The 20,522-nt window shown below is 29.4% G+C and overlaps 1 protein-coding gene across 1 annotated transcript; it reads left to right on the top strand.

The window, feature by feature from the left end:
• Nucleotides 1-1,591: 1,591 nt before the first annotated feature.
• On the top strand, nucleotides 1,592-2,318 carry LOC109804476 (transmembrane protein, putative (DUF3464)). Its single transcript, XM_020366309.3, has one exon. It carries the CDS (start codon nucleotides 1,598-1,600, stop codon nucleotides 2,189-2,191), a length of 594 nt encoding a protein of 197 aa, XP_020221898.2. The 5' UTR covers nucleotides 1,592-1,597; the 3' UTR covers nucleotides 2,192-2,318.
• Nucleotides 2,319-20,522: the final 18,204 nt, after the last annotated feature.

Genomic DNA, 20,522 nt, shown 5'->3' with positions numbered 1-20,522 from the left:
TTTATTGTTTTTTTAATTCAATTCTATAATCAATCATAGAACTATTCCTTTTTTATGTTCTAACTTTCAAATTGTACCTTGATTTTTGCTTGTCTAATTTCTTATAACATTATTTATTTTGAATTTAGCTTACTTTTAATTGTGCTTTTATTATTTATTTTCTAAAAATTTCTCTAATGTTGTTTTAAATTTTTTAGTGATAATAATCAAGACACTTGTCACAAGGTAGTATTTTTGAATGTCGATAAAATCTAGAAGGATTTGCTCCTTAGTGAAGTCTATCTTTAGGAAGATTTTGAAGACCAAACACTTTAGAGAAGAGAAAAAAACTAGAAGCTCTCTTATAGTAAAGAATTTGTTCATTGTGTGGGAGAAAACTTGAAGACTTGTTTACATTTTTTAATTCATAGCTTTAGTTTTTTTTTTTTTAATTCATTTCTAATAAAGGTTTTTTTTTTCTTGGAAGTGATTTTGAGAGGTTCTAATTGTTTACTAAAGACTCTCAATTTGTTTTATTCATCAATGTAAAATAAAACATTTGTTTAAATAATAATGAGAATAAGAGGATTACATAAAGGAAAAATAGATTCTAAATTAAAAAGGGTAAAAAAAAAGATTTTAAGTAAATTAACAATGATAAAAAAGAAAAAAAGAAAAGAAAAAAAAAAGCTAAGCACTTAAAATAAGTTCTTTTATGAAGAAAAAAAAAATTTATTTTAATTAAACTAACTTATAAACTGGTCAAAAGTGTTTATAAATTCCCCAATACATTACTAAATATACTCAAAGTCTTTTAAAATTAATAAGACTTTATATGATATAATATTATTTTAAAATCTCAATTTAATACATTAATTAATTGATATGCTTTGATTTTTTTTATAGCTATTTTAAGACTTAACTAATTAGAGTTAGTAAAACTAAACTAAAGCACAAAGAAAATGTCAAAAATATCTAAAATTAACTATTTTCTTAAGAACTAAAATAAAATATAACGATATTTAGAAACTTAAAATATATTTAAGTTTAACATTTTTTTAAAGTTAAATATTTATTTACCTTTTTGTTACAATTTATCTACTTTAATTACATAATAACAACAAATTTTCATATTTTTATGATAATTAATATTATTTAAGTAATAAAGTTTAGACATTGATTTGATATTGTTTATTAAAAAGAATGATTTTGTCTCTTATTTATAAAAATGTCTAATTTGATTTTTAAAATTTAAAAAATAATGCAATGCTGTTCTTTCATTTAACTTGAAATAAATGACTTCAATTTATTATACATCTAACATAATTATATAAAATAAAAAAAAAGGCATATACTCGCTACTTGTACAAGGAATTAACGTGGTCTCTCCTTATTAAATAATGACGACAATATTACTTTATTTTTGAAAATTAACAAAGTAAATTAAAATTTTAATAATAAAAAACTAAATTAAACCTATCAAATAATAAATAAATAAAAGGTTTATAAAACGAAATTGAATTTAGAAACATTCATATTGTTCCAAGTTATAACAAAAATCTTAGATGATACACATATAGACATAAAACCATGAGGTTCAAGACCATCCATTTACTTTATGGATAAGATATACATCAATAAAATATCCCTTCTCCAACCAAACACATCCACAGAAGCCATGAAAACTCTCATAATTTGTGCACCAAACGCCACTCTCAATCTCTCAAAACCTTCTCCAAGGAAACAAAACTTGCCACTTATTCATGCAGAAAAACTCAAGCAACCCTTGATCACATCAAAGCCACCACGTGCGAGTGCTAAGGGCTTTTCTTCTCCATCCGTTGCAAGTGATGTTGACAAGAAGGAGAAGCCCATGAGAAAGAAAAACAAGGACGATGAGGACCTTCCAACGTCAGTTATGTACAGGATAATTCGCAGGATCTTGGTCTCCGTTGTGGTGCCAATGGGGTTGGGTTTGGCCTTCTTGCACCTCTTCGGGGAGCTTAAGGAAAACAAAGTCTACGATGCCCCATTGTGGTTGCCCTTCGTCACAACACTCTTGACATTCGGAGCTTCCAGTATTGGGATTGCGTATGGGACACTGTCCACCAGTTTGGAGGAAGAGAAGGAAGGTTCGTTTCTTGGGTTCGAACAGGTTCAGAAGAATTGGGTTGAGATGTGGCAAGAAGAAGAAGATGAAGATGCAACTTAGTTAGCTTATAATGTTGCATGAGATACCATATGTATAAAATTAATTTACAGATTTTTAGATGTAGTTGATGTTCTTCTTCATCATAGTTAAAATTTTACTTTAATAATATGTATTTTCATTTAATATATATTCAAACATATTATCAAAATAAGAATTTAATTTTGATAAGAGAATACATCAACTGTACAATAAACTATAATTAAATTTTTACATAAATTATTAGATTGTGACATTGTGTACATGGACTTACTCAGGTGGTTCTTGTGCACTATATCAGAAGTTTAATTGTTGTTGCTTTTGCTATATCAGGAGTGAAAATACATATAGTAGTATTGGTCTAACTTGATATACCACAGTAAATTTAATTTGGTATTTGAGGATTTTATAGCATATTGAAATGAGAGTTACAGTTATGCTTGCTGGTACAGAATTGTTTGGTCGAAGCAATCTTTAACTCTGTATATTCCCAGTGTTATTTTTCTTTCCACTGATGAGCTATAATCCTTCTGTATAACTTACAATAGTTATGTTGAAATAAAATAATTTTAGGAATCATTTCTCCATTAGATTATTTTTAGTTATTTTTTTAACCGAAGTATTTTAAAGATTTTTCTTAATTTTTTTTAATATATTTTCATTCATTATTTTATTTTTAAATTGAATTTCAATATTTTTTTTACAAAAAATAGTTAATAATTAAAAATAATTTTATATCATAATATAAATTATCTATCATAAATTTAAAATGTAATGTATAAAATAAAAATATTTATTTATTATAAATTTGTTATATAAAATAAAAATTTATCTTGTATAGTATACATACTATAAACTACTAGCTAGCGTTTATTAAGTCTAATATTAATTTCAAAATGAATTTCTATGACGAATAATTTCACATCCGTTATAGAAAGTGAAAATTTTTCAAAATTTTGCTTGTTTAATTCACTACTAGAATTTCTCTTATTACATGTGTAACGCCTAATCGTATTAATATTAATCTCAATAATATATATATATATATATATAATATTTGTAGCTAGAAAACACATATATATAATAATAATATTATACATCATAACATATTTTTTTCACTACGCACGTAGTTGCTTTTCTTACAGATATATACTACATACTACTGAAAACATTTATTATACATTCCTATTTACAAGTCATAGTTTCTTTTTCTACTTCTATAATAATTACATAGGTGGTTAGAACAAATTTACTATAGGGTTCACGTGATTTGCTGGGGGTAAGTAAAAAGTAACAACGATAGGTCCATCTATCACCGTGAGAATTTCTTGATATGGAGAAAAAGTGAATGACGAGACTGCTACTCCATTGAAAGTTACAGCGTTGGCGAGAGCATCAACACTCCATGTTATGCCAGAGAAAATAGCAGAAATGACTGAAGGGAAAGGAGCGGGTATTGCTGGAACATTCATCTCTATTTATTTAATTATTTTTATGATTATATTACCCAAGAAACATAAGGAGTAAGAACATTTTTCAAAAAAAATAATTATAATCATAAAGCATGCGTAACAATAATTAATATTAAACAATATATATATAAAATTTGAATTACACTTGCAATGACTAGTTAGGATAAATGAGCATTATAATATCAAATAGCGCAAGAATTTTTTTTTAATCATAACTTCTTACTCATTTAAATCCCCAAGGTCAAACTTCCAGCTACAAATAATTCAAATTTTATCTTCTATGGCCATAGAGCAATATTTATTTTTTAAACGAGTCAAAGACATTTTAACAAAATTATATTATAATTCATTATAAAAATAATCACGCTAAATAAATTTGAGAATTTATCATTATTTAAGCTTTAATTAAATAAAACATACGTAAATAAAATATATTAAGAGCATCAATTAATTAAATAACAATGATAATTATTATAGAGTAATTAAACAATATAAAATATGAACATATTAATAATTATTATGAATAACAATAAGCATAGAATAAGCAAATAAATGAGGTTAGGGGCACCTCACTAGATAAAAATAACATAAATAAATAAATATAGGAGTATATAAAAAAAATTAAAGAGATAAAATTCTCCTCCCCCTTACCTTAAAGTAAGTAAATTTGCTACACTTTCACTATTTTCTCTCGTTCTCTCTTCTCTCTTTTGTTTCAATTTTGGTTGCTACGTGACTCTCAATTTACTGTAATGGAGGCCTATTTATAGGGATCCTTATTTATTTTTCAGCAATAAAAATTTCGAGGACGAAATTTCTGTAAGTGGGGGAGAATTGTAATATCCTAATATTTTTAAATAACAATATTCTCAACATTATTATTAAGTGTATTGAAATTTTTAGTTATGATAATTATATATATGGATATATATATAAAAGAGAATAAGTAATATATATATATATATATATATATATATTATTATAACATTTTTAGTGAAATAAAATTATAAATTATATAATTATTATGAATTAGTTAATAAAATAGAATCACCTAATATTTATAATTTTATTTTAAATCAAAATTTTACATTTTAGTTAAAAATAATAATAGTGTTTTATTAAATTTTATGTTCAGTAAATATATATATATATATATATATATATATATATATATATGTGTGTGTGTGTGTGTGTGTGTATGTGTGTGTGTGCGCGCGCGTGTATGTATGTATTAACTAATTATATTATAAATATTACTCACTAAAAATAACTTATTACAAATTTGCATGATGTTATAGACATATAAAATAAAATGGTTCAGTGATTTCACTCCTTGTACTTAAGGACACCAAGGTGCAGCGAATAAATAGTAGGATTTGAACCATTTTATTTTATATGTCTATAACATCATGCAAATTTGTAATAAGTTATTTTTAGTGAGTAATATTTATAATATAATTAGTTAATACATACAGACACACACACACACATATATATATATATATATATATATATATATATATATATATATATATATATATATATATTTACTGAACATAAAATTTAATAAAACACTATTATTATTTTTTTAACTAAAATGTAAAATTTTGATTTAAAATAAAATTATAAATATTAGGTGATTCTATTTTATTAACTAATTCATAATAATTATATAATTTATAATTTTATTTCACTAAAAATGTATATATATATATATATATATATATATATATTATACTTATTCTCTTTTATATATATCCATATATATAATTATCATAACTAAAAATTTCAATACACTTAATAATAATGTTGACAATATTGTTATTTAAAAATATTAGGATATTACAACATGCAACTTTTCCTGCGAATTTTTCATAAAAATTTGCAGGAAACGTTGTTCCTACAACTTTTTCTGCGAAATTTTATTTGCAGGTAATGCCTTCGTAGATAATATATTTTTGCGAATTTTAAAATTCGCAGGAAATTTTCCTGCAAAATTTCTTGCGAAAAAAATTCGCAGGAAATTTTCCTGCAAATTAAATTTGCAGGAAATTTTCCTGCAAAAAAAAATCCGTAGGAAAATTCGCAGGAAAGTTTCTTGCAAATCAAAATTTGCAGGAAATTTTCCTGCAAAAAAAATTCGCAAGAAATTCTGCAGGAATATTTTTTATGAAAAAATTAAAAAAAAAAAATTACTATAAATTATATATTTTAAGAATTCATAATTTTTTATTTTCATGCCTCATACATAATCTTTTAAATTCTAAGATTGTAGATTATAAGCCTAACACTCAACCATACAATTCAACTTGTAAGGTAAGTGTTGCCCCAACTTATATACTCTTTAATTGTTTTATTTTCAATCGATGTGGGACTTGGAGATTTTTTAAAATATTAAACTTATGAATTTAAATATTTTTTTTTATTTTTCCTGCGAATTAAAATTTGCAGGAAAATCCGCAGGAAAAGTTACCTGCAAAATTTTTCTACCACTTAGTAAATATTACTTGTGAATTTATTTTTACAAGAAAATCTGCAAGAAACAAAATAAAATTTTTACAATATTTTCTGCAAATTTTTACCATGGAATTTTTTTTCCATGATTATTAAAATTGTAGCAAAATTTGTAAGAAATATCTGTAAATTACTTTTTGCAGGAAAATTGGCAAAAAAATTTCTGCGAATATTTTTTTGCAGGAAAATTCGCAAAAAATTTCTACGAATATTTTTTTGCAGGAAAGTTCGCAAAAACTTTCTATGAATATTTTTTTGGAGGAAAATTTGCAAAAAAAATGACACTTTTCTAATAGTGATTAATTTTTCCAAATTTATACTTGTTTGTTTAATTAAGTTTTTCAAATTTGTACAAAATTTTTTTCAAACAATTCAACGCAACATGTGGCTGTCTAGTTCAATACATACCTATAGAATGTACAATATATCTCATTTAAATTCAAACAAAGTAAAAAAGTAAATTAGTTAGTAACCAAAAAAGTTAACAATACAGTTCAAGTGAACAAATATTGTCATTAATTATTAACAATAAACAATTACTATAAGAATGTATCAATGTTATCAAATAACAATGAAACTAAAGTAAATTAGCCATCAAAGTGTTATATGAATATCAATGTATTCAAATAAAATTAAAATAATGTAAAACAACTAAATCTCATTCTCAATTATTGTATTTTGCATATATCCTCCAACTTTTCATCAAAAAATGGAGTTGAATTTTTGAATACCTCCCGAAAATTCAAAATAGAGATAAGTTAAATATTGGTGAAACATTAAAGAACTATTTAATCATTTAAAGTAATTAAATAAATTTAAAAATATATTATAGCACTCCATAAGTCCCTAATGTTCCCGATAAGAACGATGAACATGTGCTTTAAGTATGAATATATTCTCTTATAATCTTTCATCATGGTCATCACATGTAATATGTACATCATTAGACTCATTGTCCACATTCAACGTAGGCATACATGAGGAGAAGGAAGAAATCTCACAAATATCAAGTGTAGCACCCTAAGATTTTTATAATTATTAATAAGAATTAATTAGGAAGATGATAATGATTTTATTTTATTTTTTGATTTATAGTTTTTATTTTATACATTAAATAGATTTAATCATTAAGAGGAGCATTAGATATTTAAAAATAGGGGGTTTAGAGAAATAAGGTTATATATATTAAAAGAGAAGGGATAAAAGGTTATTTTTTTTTTTATTATTCATCTTCACTTTTTTGATACTCGGGTGCTTTGTAAGGGGGGAGTGGAAACACACATTTATAGGGAATGGGTGTATGCATGAAGGGTAGGGGAATTGACCCCTAATCCCATAAGTTTTTGTTAAGTCAGACGAAACAATTCCCAACAAGATTTTGAACATGACAAATATAATACATATTGTTATTTCTAACATGTGTGTTAGTGTTTCAGATAAATATAAGAACAAGCAAAACTGAAAAATGAAGAAACTTTTCAGATGTAATTAAAGTGTTCCATCTTCATAACTGACCAGCAGAAGGAAAAGTCAAAGTCTACTTTTCAGACAGAAACTCAAATTTGAGATGCATTACCAGACGTAGACGCCAGATGAAAATATAAGACAAGGCGTACTACCCGTCTGATGAAAATATGCTAAGGCCAAGGAATTCAAGATGTGATACATTAAAGGAACCAAGAGGAATTGGATGATTTTGAAGACTTTTTTCATATGTTTGTAAATATAGTAGTTACTTGTATAGGTTTATTTTACCTTTGTATTTGTGAGGAACTTTGTTTCTTTTTTATAGAATATTGTATAGGGAATTTAGAGTAGGTTCTTTGGAAACTCTTACTCCATTTGACCTTGTATTAAATGCCATTCATTTTTACTTTTTCAGTAGTAGAAGTATAACATCCCAAATTTTATACTTTATATTTATGAAAATTATTTTTCTATAGTTATTAATTAATAAAGAGGGTTCTTTTTATGTGGAATATTTTAGAGATTTTAATACTTGATTATTATGAATGGGGATTATTAAAAGAATTTTTTAGAAGATTTTAGATTTTTTAATAATTTAAATATTTATAAAAAATTTATTTTTTTCTATTTTTCAGGCCCAAAACGGGCCGTTCCAAAAAGTGGAACGGGCCGCTCCAGAAAGCGGAATGGGCGTTCCAAAAAGTGGAACGGGCCGTTCCAGAAATATAAAATGGCCTAAAATCCAAGTTGGAAACGGGTCGTTCCCAAAATGGTCAACATGTGATAAAATCAACTCTAGAACGGGCTGTTCTAATTTTAGAACGGGCCGTTCTGCTTTTTGAAAACGGGTCGTTCCAATTTTAGAACGGGCCGTTCTAGTTCAAAAATTTACGTATATTTGAACGTTCCGGAACGGGCCGTTCTGAATTCAGTACGGACCGTTCCGGGTACGCCAGAATGCCTATAAATAGGAGGCAAGGGGTGAAGAAAAAATTATAACTGAGGGAGAAGGTGAAAATTTTAGAGAGAGAGAGAGAGAGAGAGAGAGAAAGAAAGAAAGAGAAAGAAAGAGGGAATCTAGAGGGGGAGGTTCTGCTCAAGTTTTAGTTCCTGCTTATTCAGGTATGGGGGATGAGAACCTTATCTCTTTAAAATTTTATCTACTACTATGTTTATTTATTTGTTATTTTTTATTTATATTTATTTAGTGGGGTGTCCCTAACCTCATTTATTTGCTTAATCTATGATTATTTTATCTATATTAATTACTAAGGTGTTCATGTTTTATATTGTTTAATTATTTTATAATAATTGTCATTTTTATTTATATAATTGGTATTCTTAATATATTCTTTTTACGTAAATATATTTATTGTAAATATATTTATAATCAACTATGATATAGTTGTGATATCTTGGACTCATTTTGTTGTTATTTCTTCACGTATTTATGAAGATAAATATTGTTCTATGGCCATAGAAGATAAAGTTTGAATTATTTGTAGCTGGAGGTTTGACCTTGGGGATTTAAATGAGTAAGAAATGAAGGTGAAATATCATATTGATGGTTAAGGTGAAATATCCTTTTTATTGGTTGATATTATGATGATGTTCATTTATCCTGACTAGTCACTACAAGTATAATTCAAATTTTATTGTATAATGAAAATATAATATATGATCTGTATATATATTTATATATATATATATATGTTTAATATTGATTATAAATATTCTATATATTCTTTTGAATTATTGTATTTATTGAATATTGTTCTCACTCCTCTCTTTTCTTGTTTTTAAAATTATATTATAAAATAGATGGATCTACTTGAGATTCCAGATCATTTTGCAATTGTTGTTACTACTGTCCTACTTGGAGGAAATTGGAATATGGAGACTATTTGATGAATCTGTTATAATTCTATTTGCCAACCATATTATTTCAATTATAATTTTCTTTCCACTATTAATGTAAATATTGTAATAGAAGGGGAAGAAAGAAATAATGTGTAAAATAGTACGTTATTGTAAATATTTTAGAACGATATGTCATGTATTAAATTCACAAAATATTATTTTTCCTTACCTTTATCTTTATTAAATATATATATATATATATATATATATATATTGTTAATGATATAATTGCAAAAATATTATATAAGAAAATATATAATTATTATTATATAAATTGGGCGTTACATTAAGTGGTATTAGAGCAGGTCGATCCAATCGGCCATGAGTTATGAGTTTACCGTGCTTGTTTGGTAGACGAAGTCTATAGTTTTTAGCGATTGAATCCAAGGAGGTTGTATGCCAAGAATTAAAATTTTGAATGTTTTGATGAAAGGTTAAAATGTGCATCTCTGTTATTTTTTATTATTATTATTACATGATTTGGAAGTTATAAATTATTCCTAACTAGGAGTCACTGCCACTTTTACTGGAATTAATTTATATTTCCTTTATTACTTTTAAATCTTATTATATGATTTATTAAATTTGATGCTTACATATTGATTTCTTTATGGGTTAGGCTGTATGAGGATTTTATTTTAGTTTCTAAGTTCTCTGTGCTAAATAGGTAAGTTGTTTGGTTTAGGATTGTAGGAAGAAATTTAAATAATGATTTGGAAGTGTTTTAAGGTATTTTTGGGGCTTTAGACTTTGGTGCGCTCTTTTGCTGATCTATGCAGGAAATGTCATAGCTGCAGTTTTATTATGCCAGTATAAGTATTATATTGACAGAATATTATATTGATAGAGTTGGATTTTATGATCTTCATAAAAGTTGTAGTCTTGGATGTTATTTTTCTAAGGCACCAAAATCAGGTACAATGGAGATCTAGAACTTCCGTTATGAATATGTGAGTAAAGGTCTAGCTGTTAGCACCGATTATATTTATTATAATTTTTGAAATTTTAAGCTAAGTATATGATCATTTTAGAATTTCAAGTCTTCATAAGAGTGATAGCTTATCATGTTAGCTTTCTTTTGGTGATAGGTTTGAGATTGTTTGGATGAGTATAATTCTCTACGTATCATTTTCTTTGATAGTTGTTAAAGGGATATATATGTTATCATGATGTTTGTGAGTTATTAGGAAATCGATTTTATTCTGATGTTCTGAGGTGTTGTCTTGTGGATCAAAAGTTTCTTTAAGGTTGTATGATGTTATGTGGTAAAGGCTGTTCATATACAGGCTATACGAAGTAAACGGTAATTGATTCATACATGCTTAAGGATGGTATATATGAAGGTTTAAAGTAGGTATTCTAATATGATTTGTTATGCATGTATGTTGATATATGGATAGATGACCTTGGGATCAATTAATGAATATTTACGTGTTTAGCGAGACTGATGTTAGGATGTGATATCATCATATTAGAGTTGAGGATGAAAATATATTCAAGACAACTTTATGCTAAGTTATTTAAGTATGAATTTTTATTATATGAAGTGAATTTTCTAGGTCTTGTAATTTCTAGTGGAGATATAATGTAGATCTATCTATGGTAGAAGTTATGTTTAAGTGGAAGATACCTAAGTCAATTAGTAAGGTTAAGAGTTTTCTTGCATTAACTTAAATTTAGGAGATTTATTGAGAAAATTCCTAAAATAACATTACTTTTGTTTAGATTAACCAAGAAGAGAGAGTTGCCTTTATGGAATAGTAAGTATGAAAGTAGTTTTCAAACTCTTAAGGAAAAATTGACTAGTGTTAACATTATCGGACTCTAGTAAGTCTTATGTGGTATGTAGTGATGGCTTTGAAGACAGGTTTGGGTGGATTATTGATGCAAAGGTAGTAACTTGTGTTATTAAGTATCTAGGTAATGAAAAATTCATGAGAGAAATTACCTTACCTATGACCTTGAATTAGAGGTTGTAATAGTTACGCTTGAGATTTTGGAGACATTACTGGTATAATTCTAAGCTTGAGGTATTTAGTGATCATAAGAATATTATATATCTGTTTGATCCAAAGGAGTTGAATATGAGACAGAAGAGCTAGTTGGAAACTGTTAAGAATTGAGATTTTAATCTTAGTTGTTAATTGGAAAAGAGCCAATGTGATGGTCGATACTTTGAGTAGGAAACCTCTATATACCTCCCCTTATGGTTAAAGACATGTATCTTTTAGCTCACATTAAGAATTTAAGATTGACTTGTGAAATTACTTCTAGTAGTGTGAAACTAAGTATGCCTCGAGTAAAGAATGGACTATTAAAGGAGATTAGAGAAACATAATTAGATGATTCATTTTGATGACAAGACATGAGACCATAAGACAAGGTAGTAGATATGAGGTTGCCTTGAGTATAGATAGGGTGGTAACACTTAGAGATTGATTATACGTACCTAGTAAACTTACGCTTAAGTACTTGATCCTTGGAGAGGGTCATAAAAATTAAAGTAATATGGTGACAAATGCCTTAAGTAGAATGATCATTCATCTATCATTTTTAAAAATGTAAGGGTTGAATTTGATTGAGGAGATTAGAAACTTAAGCGTGATGTGTAAGCTCACCCTTAGGAGCATTGAATTGAGTATGTTGAAAGGACTAATAGATTAATGGATGTGATTAGAGGACCTAAGAGTTAAATCCTTTCTTAGTAAGCCAAGTGGAAAAAGATTGGTAGAGGTATAGATAACCCTTTACACTTGGAAGTTGATGGTGTTTTGAGGTTCAAGGATAGAATCTATGTGCCTAGTAATTTTAAATTAAGAAAGATGATCTTAGAGAAAGGACAAAAGAGTATTCTTAGCTACTAAAATGTATCAGAGTGACACAGCGAAAGTGTGGTGGCCTACGGTGAAAAGAGAAGTATAAGGATTTATGTACTTGTATATAGTATGTCAAAAGTCTAAGGTGGAACACTAGAGTCTTTGAATATTTTTACAGTCTTTAGATGTCCTAATTTGGAAATAAGATTCTGTATCTATGAGCTTAGTTGTAGTTATATCTGATATGCTTAAGAAATTTGATCTTATTTGGATTATAATGGATAGGTTCATTACGTTACTCACCTTGTACTTATTAACATTAGACATTCGTTGGAAAGATTGATAGAGTTATACATCAATAAAGTATTAAGGTTATATGAGAATTAGAAAGCAGATGCGAGGAGCATACCTATTTCTATTTTCAAGAAAATTTTGGGGATGAAATTTCTAAAAGGAGGGGAGAATTGTAACATCCCAAATTTTATACTTTATATTTATGAAAACTATTTTTCTATAGTTATTAATTAATAAAAATGATTCTTTTTATGTGGAATATTTTAGAGATTTTAATACCTGATTATTATGAATGGGGATTATTAAAAGAATTTTTTAGAAGATTTTAGATTTTTTAATAATTTAAATATTTATAAAAATTTTATTTTTTTCGTGTTTTTCAGGCCCAGAACGGGCCGTTCCAAAAAGTGGAACGGGCCGTTCCAAAAAGCGAAACTGGCCGTTCCAGAAAGCGGAACGGGCGTTCCAAAAAGTGTAAGGGTCGTTCCGGAAAAATAAAATGGCCTAAAATCCAAGTTGGAAACGAGCCGTTCCCAATATGGTCAACATGTGATAAAATTAACTCCAGAACGGGCCGTTCTAATTTTAGAACGGGCCGTTTTGCTTTTTGAAAACGGCCGTTCCAGTTCAAAAATTTACGTATATTTGAAGGTTCCAGAACGGGCCGTTCCGAATTCAGTATGGGTCGTTCTGGGTACGCCAGAATGCCTATAAATAAGAGGCAGGGGTGAAGAAAAAATTATAACTGAGGGAGAAGGTGAAAATTTTAGAGAGAGAGAGAAAGAAAGAAAGAAAGAGAGAGAAAGAAAGAGGGAATCTAGAGGGGGAGATTCTGCTCAAGTTTTAGTTCCCGCTTATTCAGGTATGGGGCAGGAGAACCTTATCTCTTTAAAATTTTATCTACTACTATGTTTATTTATTTATGTTATTTTTTATTTATATTTATTTAGTAGGGTGTCCCTAACCTCATTTATTTGCTTAATCTATGATTATTTTATCCATATTAATTACTAAGGTGTTCATGTTTTATATTGTTTAATTATTTTATAATAATTGTCATTTTTATTTATATAATTGGTATTCTTAATATATTCTTTTTACGTAAATATATTTATTGTAAATATATTTATAATCAACTATGATATAGTTGTGATATCTTGGACTCATTTTGTTATTATTTCTTCACGTATTTATGAAGATAAATATTGTTCTATGGTCATAGAAGATAAAGTTTGAATTATTTGTAGTTGGAAGTTTGACCTTGGGGATTTAAATGAGTAAGAAATGAAGGTGAAATATCCTATTGATGGTTAAGGTGAAATATCCTTTTATTGGTTAATATTATGATGATGCTCATTTATCCTGACTAGTCACTACAAGTATAATTCAAATTTTATTGTATAATGAAAATATAATATATGATCTGTATATATATTTATATATATATGTTTAATATTGATTATAAATATTCTGTATATTCTTTTGAATTATTGTATTTATTGGATATTGTTCTCACTCCTCTCTTTTATTGTTTTTAAAATTAAATACATTGTAAAATAGATGGATCTACTTGAGATTCCAGATCATTTTGCAGTTGTTGTTACTGTTGTCCTACTTGGAGGAAATTGGAATATGGAGGCTATTTGATGAATCTGTTATAATTCTATTTGCCAACCATATTATTTCAATTGTAATTTTCTTTCCACTATTAATGTAAATATTGTAATAGAAGGGGAAGAAAGAAATAATGTGTAAAATAGTACGTTATTGTAAATATTTTAGAACGATATGTCATGTATTAAATTCACAAAATATTATTTTTCCTTACCTTTATCTTTATTAAATATATATATATATATATATATATATATATACCAATCGTTGATTGGTGCAGTGGTAGCATGGGCAGCACTTGGTAGGGAGGTCTGCGGATCGATCCCCCACAACGGCGATTGGGAGGGGCTTAAATACCGTAATCCTTGGACCCGCCCCGAATCCGGATTAGTCGGCCCATTGTGGTTCGGATACCGGGTGGTTATACCAAAATATATATATATATATATATATATATATATATATATATATATTGTTAATGATATAATTGCGAAAATATTATATAAGAAAATATATAATTATTATTATATAAATTGGGCGTTACAAGAAGTGAGATAACAAATAACAAGGTTTGAGGGTGCGATTAGGAATTGGGCCTAGGAAAATTTTTACATATTAGACTTGTTTTGCTCCATATTTTTCAAGGATTTAATTTAGCTAGGTCTCACCATTTTTGGATGAACCTAACTAAACCAAATCAACAATTTTTTTGAAATAATTAAAGTGAGCAAAACTAGCCAAGGCCACCTAGCTCTTTGTTTGGCCGGAATTGCTTCTCTTCACTTGAAGCCTTAGAAAGCTTGTGCTACAAGCTTCTAACTTAGCTAAGATAGAAGCTTGCTCCACAAGCCTCCTAAACTAAGGTGGATGGTCAAGCCAAGCCAACCATGGTTCACTTGAATCATGGTTAAGCTTAGCTTCCTCCACAAGCTACCTACTTCTATATAATTCTAAACCTTTCATTTGTAAACACTTTTGGATGTTAATGAACATAATTTTCACTCAAAATTCTCTCTTCCAAGAGCCAAAACTGTGGAGAAACTCTCTCCCTTAGAAACCTTCACACAGGACTTTCTCCTTCGTGCCTTGATTTCTCACTTCTTCTTCTCCTTTGAGAAGAACCGAACCACTTGAGTGGCTTCTATAAGCTTTGAGGCTTGTCTTGCTTCCGCCATTTTCAACCATTGATGAACCTCCAAGAGCTAGATTGGACAATGGATGGAGCTTGAGGAAGAATAACTATCACTTCTCCAAGTCACTTGCATCACAATCAAAGGTCAACAAAGTATCAGACGATAAATAACACAAGATGAAGAAACGTTCTAGACAAAATTAAAGTCTTCCATCTTCACAACTAACCAAACGGAAGTCAAAGTCAAAGTCTACTTTTCAAACGGAGACTCAAATTTAAGATGCATTACCAAACACAGATGAAGAATACTAAAAAGCGTCTAAAGTCCATTATTCACAACAAGAGATATCAAATATCATCTACACTCATACAAGAACACACGAAGTCATCAAATTTGTGAGAAGAAAGAAGAAAGATAGACAAGCGCATATCCACAAGTCAAAGCATGCGTGTGTCAGAGAAAATACAACTACTTTTCAGAAAAAGACAACGCGTCTACAATTACAATGACGGAGAGAGAATAGAAATACCTAGGTTATGATTGAAGTCAGAAATAGAAGTGAACGAACTACACAAAAGACTTCACGTAACAAAGATTCAATAAGCAAACATTTAATGCAAGAACAAATGCATTAAATGAAATATCTATATGGTTATGAACGAACTACTATTTGCACCAACGGGAAGCTCGCTCAACGAACACTTTCAAATTTAAACAACGGGAAGATTTATCATGAGGCTATAAATATCAAGACCTAACAAGAGATGGAAGTTGAAGTGAAGCAACGAGCAATAAGCAAAAGCGAACGTGAAAGCGAACTTGCATCTCTTCCTGTACAGTCTTGTATATTTGTGTAAATTTAAGATAGCTTATCTTAGCGAGTATTGAGACTATCCTATCCTCTCTATGAGAGTTATACACATACTCAAAACATCTATCTACTATAAAGTCTAAAGAGACTATTTGAAAGAATACTTGGGAAACGAGAAGTAGTTTAAGAATACTAGCGCTGACGAGTGAAGTTGACGAACGAGGAGTGGTTGATAATACTTGGGAAACCAGAAGTGGTTTAAGAATATTAGCGCTAAGGAGTGAAGTTGACGAACCAGAAGTGGTTGATAATTACTTGTAATCTGTTGTGATTAGTGGAACCCTTCGATTGAAGGAGACTGGACATAACTCAAGTTGAGCAAACCAATATAAAACTCTTTCCACTTTTTATCTATTTCTCAGATTCAATTTTGTTTAGCTAATATATCATACTGAAAATTTCTTCCACTACTTATTTTTCACTACAACTATCTTCAGACAAAAAATACACTTGCTTAACTTATTATTTTAATAAACATTTCCTTGTGTAGACGATAAACTCTCAAACACAAAATCTTTTGTTGAGCCAACCTTGCACAGTTTTTAAGTGTTCAAAATAATATTTTTATTAGACGAAAAAAAGTCTCTTTTCGAAAACAGTATTAAAATTCCTTCGTTCACATACACATTTAACCCCCCTTCTATGTGTTTTTCCCCTAACTTTAATTTCCTGTTTGATGAATTGTTGTGTGTGTTTTGATATGATTTATCGAGTAGATTTTGAATAAGTATTTTTTCTATGATCAGATATTTTTGGAGTAATTAATGGGGTGTTGTGTAGAAAGGGGTTAGAACCCTAAGGGGAGAAATTTGATGAATTTAAGGGATAAGAGTTGTAGATGCCGAAATTGGTGAATTTTCTATATGTAAAACGAGTTCTAAGTAGTTATAATTTGTATTATTGATTAGGGCGATGTATGCTTCAAGATTTTGTTCTATAATTGATGTGTTTGGGTGCTAGAACGCACATGATGCTGGGCTTAGGTGCTCGACGCCGGGTGTGCCTTCATGTGTATGAAGGCACTACCTAGATGTGATGGCACCGGGCATGGAAATGTCCACACCGAGTGCGAGAGATTTTGGTTGTTGTCTGCCTTGACTTAAGTCGGGTGCGACTTTGGGAAGCCCACTACAAGGATTATCTATGGAAGAAATCCGTAAATAAGCATGAAAATCTGTAGATAAGTCTTAATTATCCATGAATTATGTACAGCCAAAAATTCGTACGTAATAAGGTCGTAGATAACGTTATCTACGGAAATTTTATCCGTGGATAACCTTAATATATAGACATATCTACAGATTACCCATGAAAGTTGTTATCTAAGGATTATATCTACGGATAAGATTTAAAAAACTTACCTACAGAATTATCTACAGGTGAGGTTATCTATGGAAATATCCATGGATAAGTTATCTACGAAAATATTTGTGACACCCTTACTACCCCAACACATACATTGTAATAATGTAATTAAATTAAGAAAAATAAACTTTCAAAGTTGGTAAAAGGATTCACATAAAAACCTTTAGAAACATTCTTTGATATCAAAATATGAGACTTGGAAAATAAAACATAAGAGGTTATAAAATGTTTTCAAAATAATAAGTACAGCTCCATTTACAAATAAATTTCATGTCCTAGAAGTCTTCTGCCCCGATGTCACAATATCAGAGCATACCCATAACTCAAATGTTGGCATTCTAGATGCCACTCATAGCCGAATCTTCCTCACCTAAAACATCCACAAATTATACGGTGAGAAAAGAAAACATCTATATGAAAAGCACACAAGAAAAATCCACAATATCGTCTCATCATAACTCATTACTTATTAAAGTATTTACAAACATTTCTATATATCCTAATTCTATCAATCACACAACATCTTCACATCACAATTCACAATCACACCAATCCATCACAAATCTTGCAATTAACCCTATGTCAAGGTCACGCCTGTAGCATCTCTTGCTCGAGGTCGTGCCACCCCCGACATAAGCATTAATTTCCTCACACATTCCACCTTATGCCAAGGTCACGCATGTAGCATCTCTTGCCCAAAGTTGTGCCCCCCCGACATAAGCATGAGAATTCACACATCCTACATTGTGCCAAGGTCAGGCCTGCAACATCTCTTGCTCAAGATCGTGCCACCCCCGACATAAGCACGAGGAATCACCCATCCCATACTATGCCAAGGTCACGCCTGTAACATTTCTTGGCTAAGGCGTGCCACCCCTGGTCACAAGTGTGAGGAACCACAATCACATTCTCATTCACATCCACATCCACATCTCAATTTCACAATACATACACAATAACCCACACAAAATGGTGGTTCACATACCCCTCAAGTAATTCACCATGAATCCTCACCCAGATCATCAATTTTATCAAATAATATAACAATAACATTCATAAATTAATATAATAATCAATAGAATTAGCAATTTAATATAATCTTAACATAAACGGTAAAATCCCCAATTATTCCAAAACCTAATTCACACACACTTTTCTACAATTTCGTTCTCTCTCCCAGATCATCATTCTTACAAATTAAATATATATTTCTCATCTTCAACATATACTGGATCTAATGGGATCATTAATTTCTCAACCAGAAATAATTCAATTTTTCCAAATCCTAGCCTATAGGCACTTTTCTATAATTTCGTTTTCTCTCTCCCAAATCATCATTCTTACAAACTAAATATATATTCATAATCCTAAATATATACAGAATCACATAAGACCAATAATTCTCCAAACAAAAGTAATTATAAAATTACTCATAATCCTACGAGCTTCCTCTTCTACCAAATTCCCTCATGTAACTTTGCATAGAAATAATTCCCTTTTCTCCCGTACCTTGATAAGTAGTAGCTGAACCTACACAAGATCTAGTGGGTCTCCCTCGCTGGGTTCCCCTCGGTCTGAAGCAGAAAGTAGAGGGAAAGAAGAGAGAGCAGAAGAAAAGAAATCAGAAAATGAGAAGTGTGCTTTTTGGGAGTGGCAGAGTGCTCTATTTATAGGCATCAGGCTTTTTCGTCGGAACAGCCCGTTCCGAATTTGGAACGGCCCGTTCTGGACCCTTAACTCACAACTAAAAATCACATCCAGAACGATCCGTTCTCAAACCAGAATGGCCCATTATGGGGTGCATTTAATACTCACAACGGTCATGTTTTGGAACGGCCCGTTCTCAACTCTGGAACGACCCGTTCTCAATTTGGGAACGCCCCGTTCCCATCTAAAATTTATAGACAATTTTTGTATTTTGGAACGCCTGTTCCAGTTTGGGAACGGCCCGTTCTGGGATACAAAATTACTCTCGTTTTAGTCGTTGGGAACGGTCCGTTCCGATTTGAGAACGGCCCGTTCTAGGCTACTAAATCACCCCTATTGGGCCTTTGGGCCCTCAAACAATCTGTAAAAATCAGGCTGTTACAATATTCGTGGATAAATTATCTACGAAAATTTTCATAGATAACTTATCTATAGAAATTTTTGTAGATAACTTATCCACGGATATTTTCGTAGATAACTTATCCACGGATATTCTGTAAATAACTATTTTCAACATATTTATAGTATAGATTGTTTATCTTTCCACACCAATCCTCGTTCCTGGTCAGAAATATAAATAAAATCACTTTTCGGATCCCATTATTATAAAAGAGATGTTCATATATTTCTTAAAATATCCTACAACCTTATATCCATCAATTAAGCAAATTCAATTAATCACAATATGAAATCAAACATCTTTAAAATCTGAATACCCATAACAATTATGCATAATTAGTTTCCATGTCATTGTGTAAAATAAGATAATTCTGCATAAAATTCTACATAATAAAATATCAATAAAAATATTTAAATAGTTGTAGATCCATAATCTATAAAAAAATCCAACTAATAGTCATCTCCATAGTGTCCAGTTGGTGGTGGTTGTTGGTCATCATGGTTGTCATGAGATTTTTGATCTACCTACTGTTGCAAAATATGTTGTGTATCAAAAGGTAGGAGAGGTAGAACAACATTGAACAGGGACTAAAACTGGCGCTGTAAGTGTTCATTTTGTTCCCTAGATTGATGCGCCTCCTCCCTAAACTTACAGACTTGCTCTTCCAACAAAATCACTACAAGAAAAACTGTTATAATCGACGGAATATTACCTACAAAATTTTTTCCGTAGATAATGTTTAGTTATCTATGAAATATTACCTACGAAATTTTTTCCGTAAA

Source organism: Cajanus cajan, chromosome 1 (assembly GCF_000230855.2).
Source record: "Cajanus cajan strain Asha chromosome 1, NIPB_CcT2T_4, whole genome shotgun sequence".
In the NCBI taxonomy this organism is placed as follows: domain Eukaryota; kingdom Viridiplantae; phylum Streptophyta; class Magnoliopsida; order Fabales; family Fabaceae; genus Cajanus; species Cajanus cajan.
This window is presented reverse-complemented; position numbering and strand designations above follow the sequence as displayed.

What these genes read in the sequence shown, in the direction of transcription:
- LOC109804476 (XM_020366309.3), top strand. Translation starts at nt 1,598, where the DNA reads ATGGATAAGATATACATCAATAAAATATCCCTTCTCCAACCAAACACA.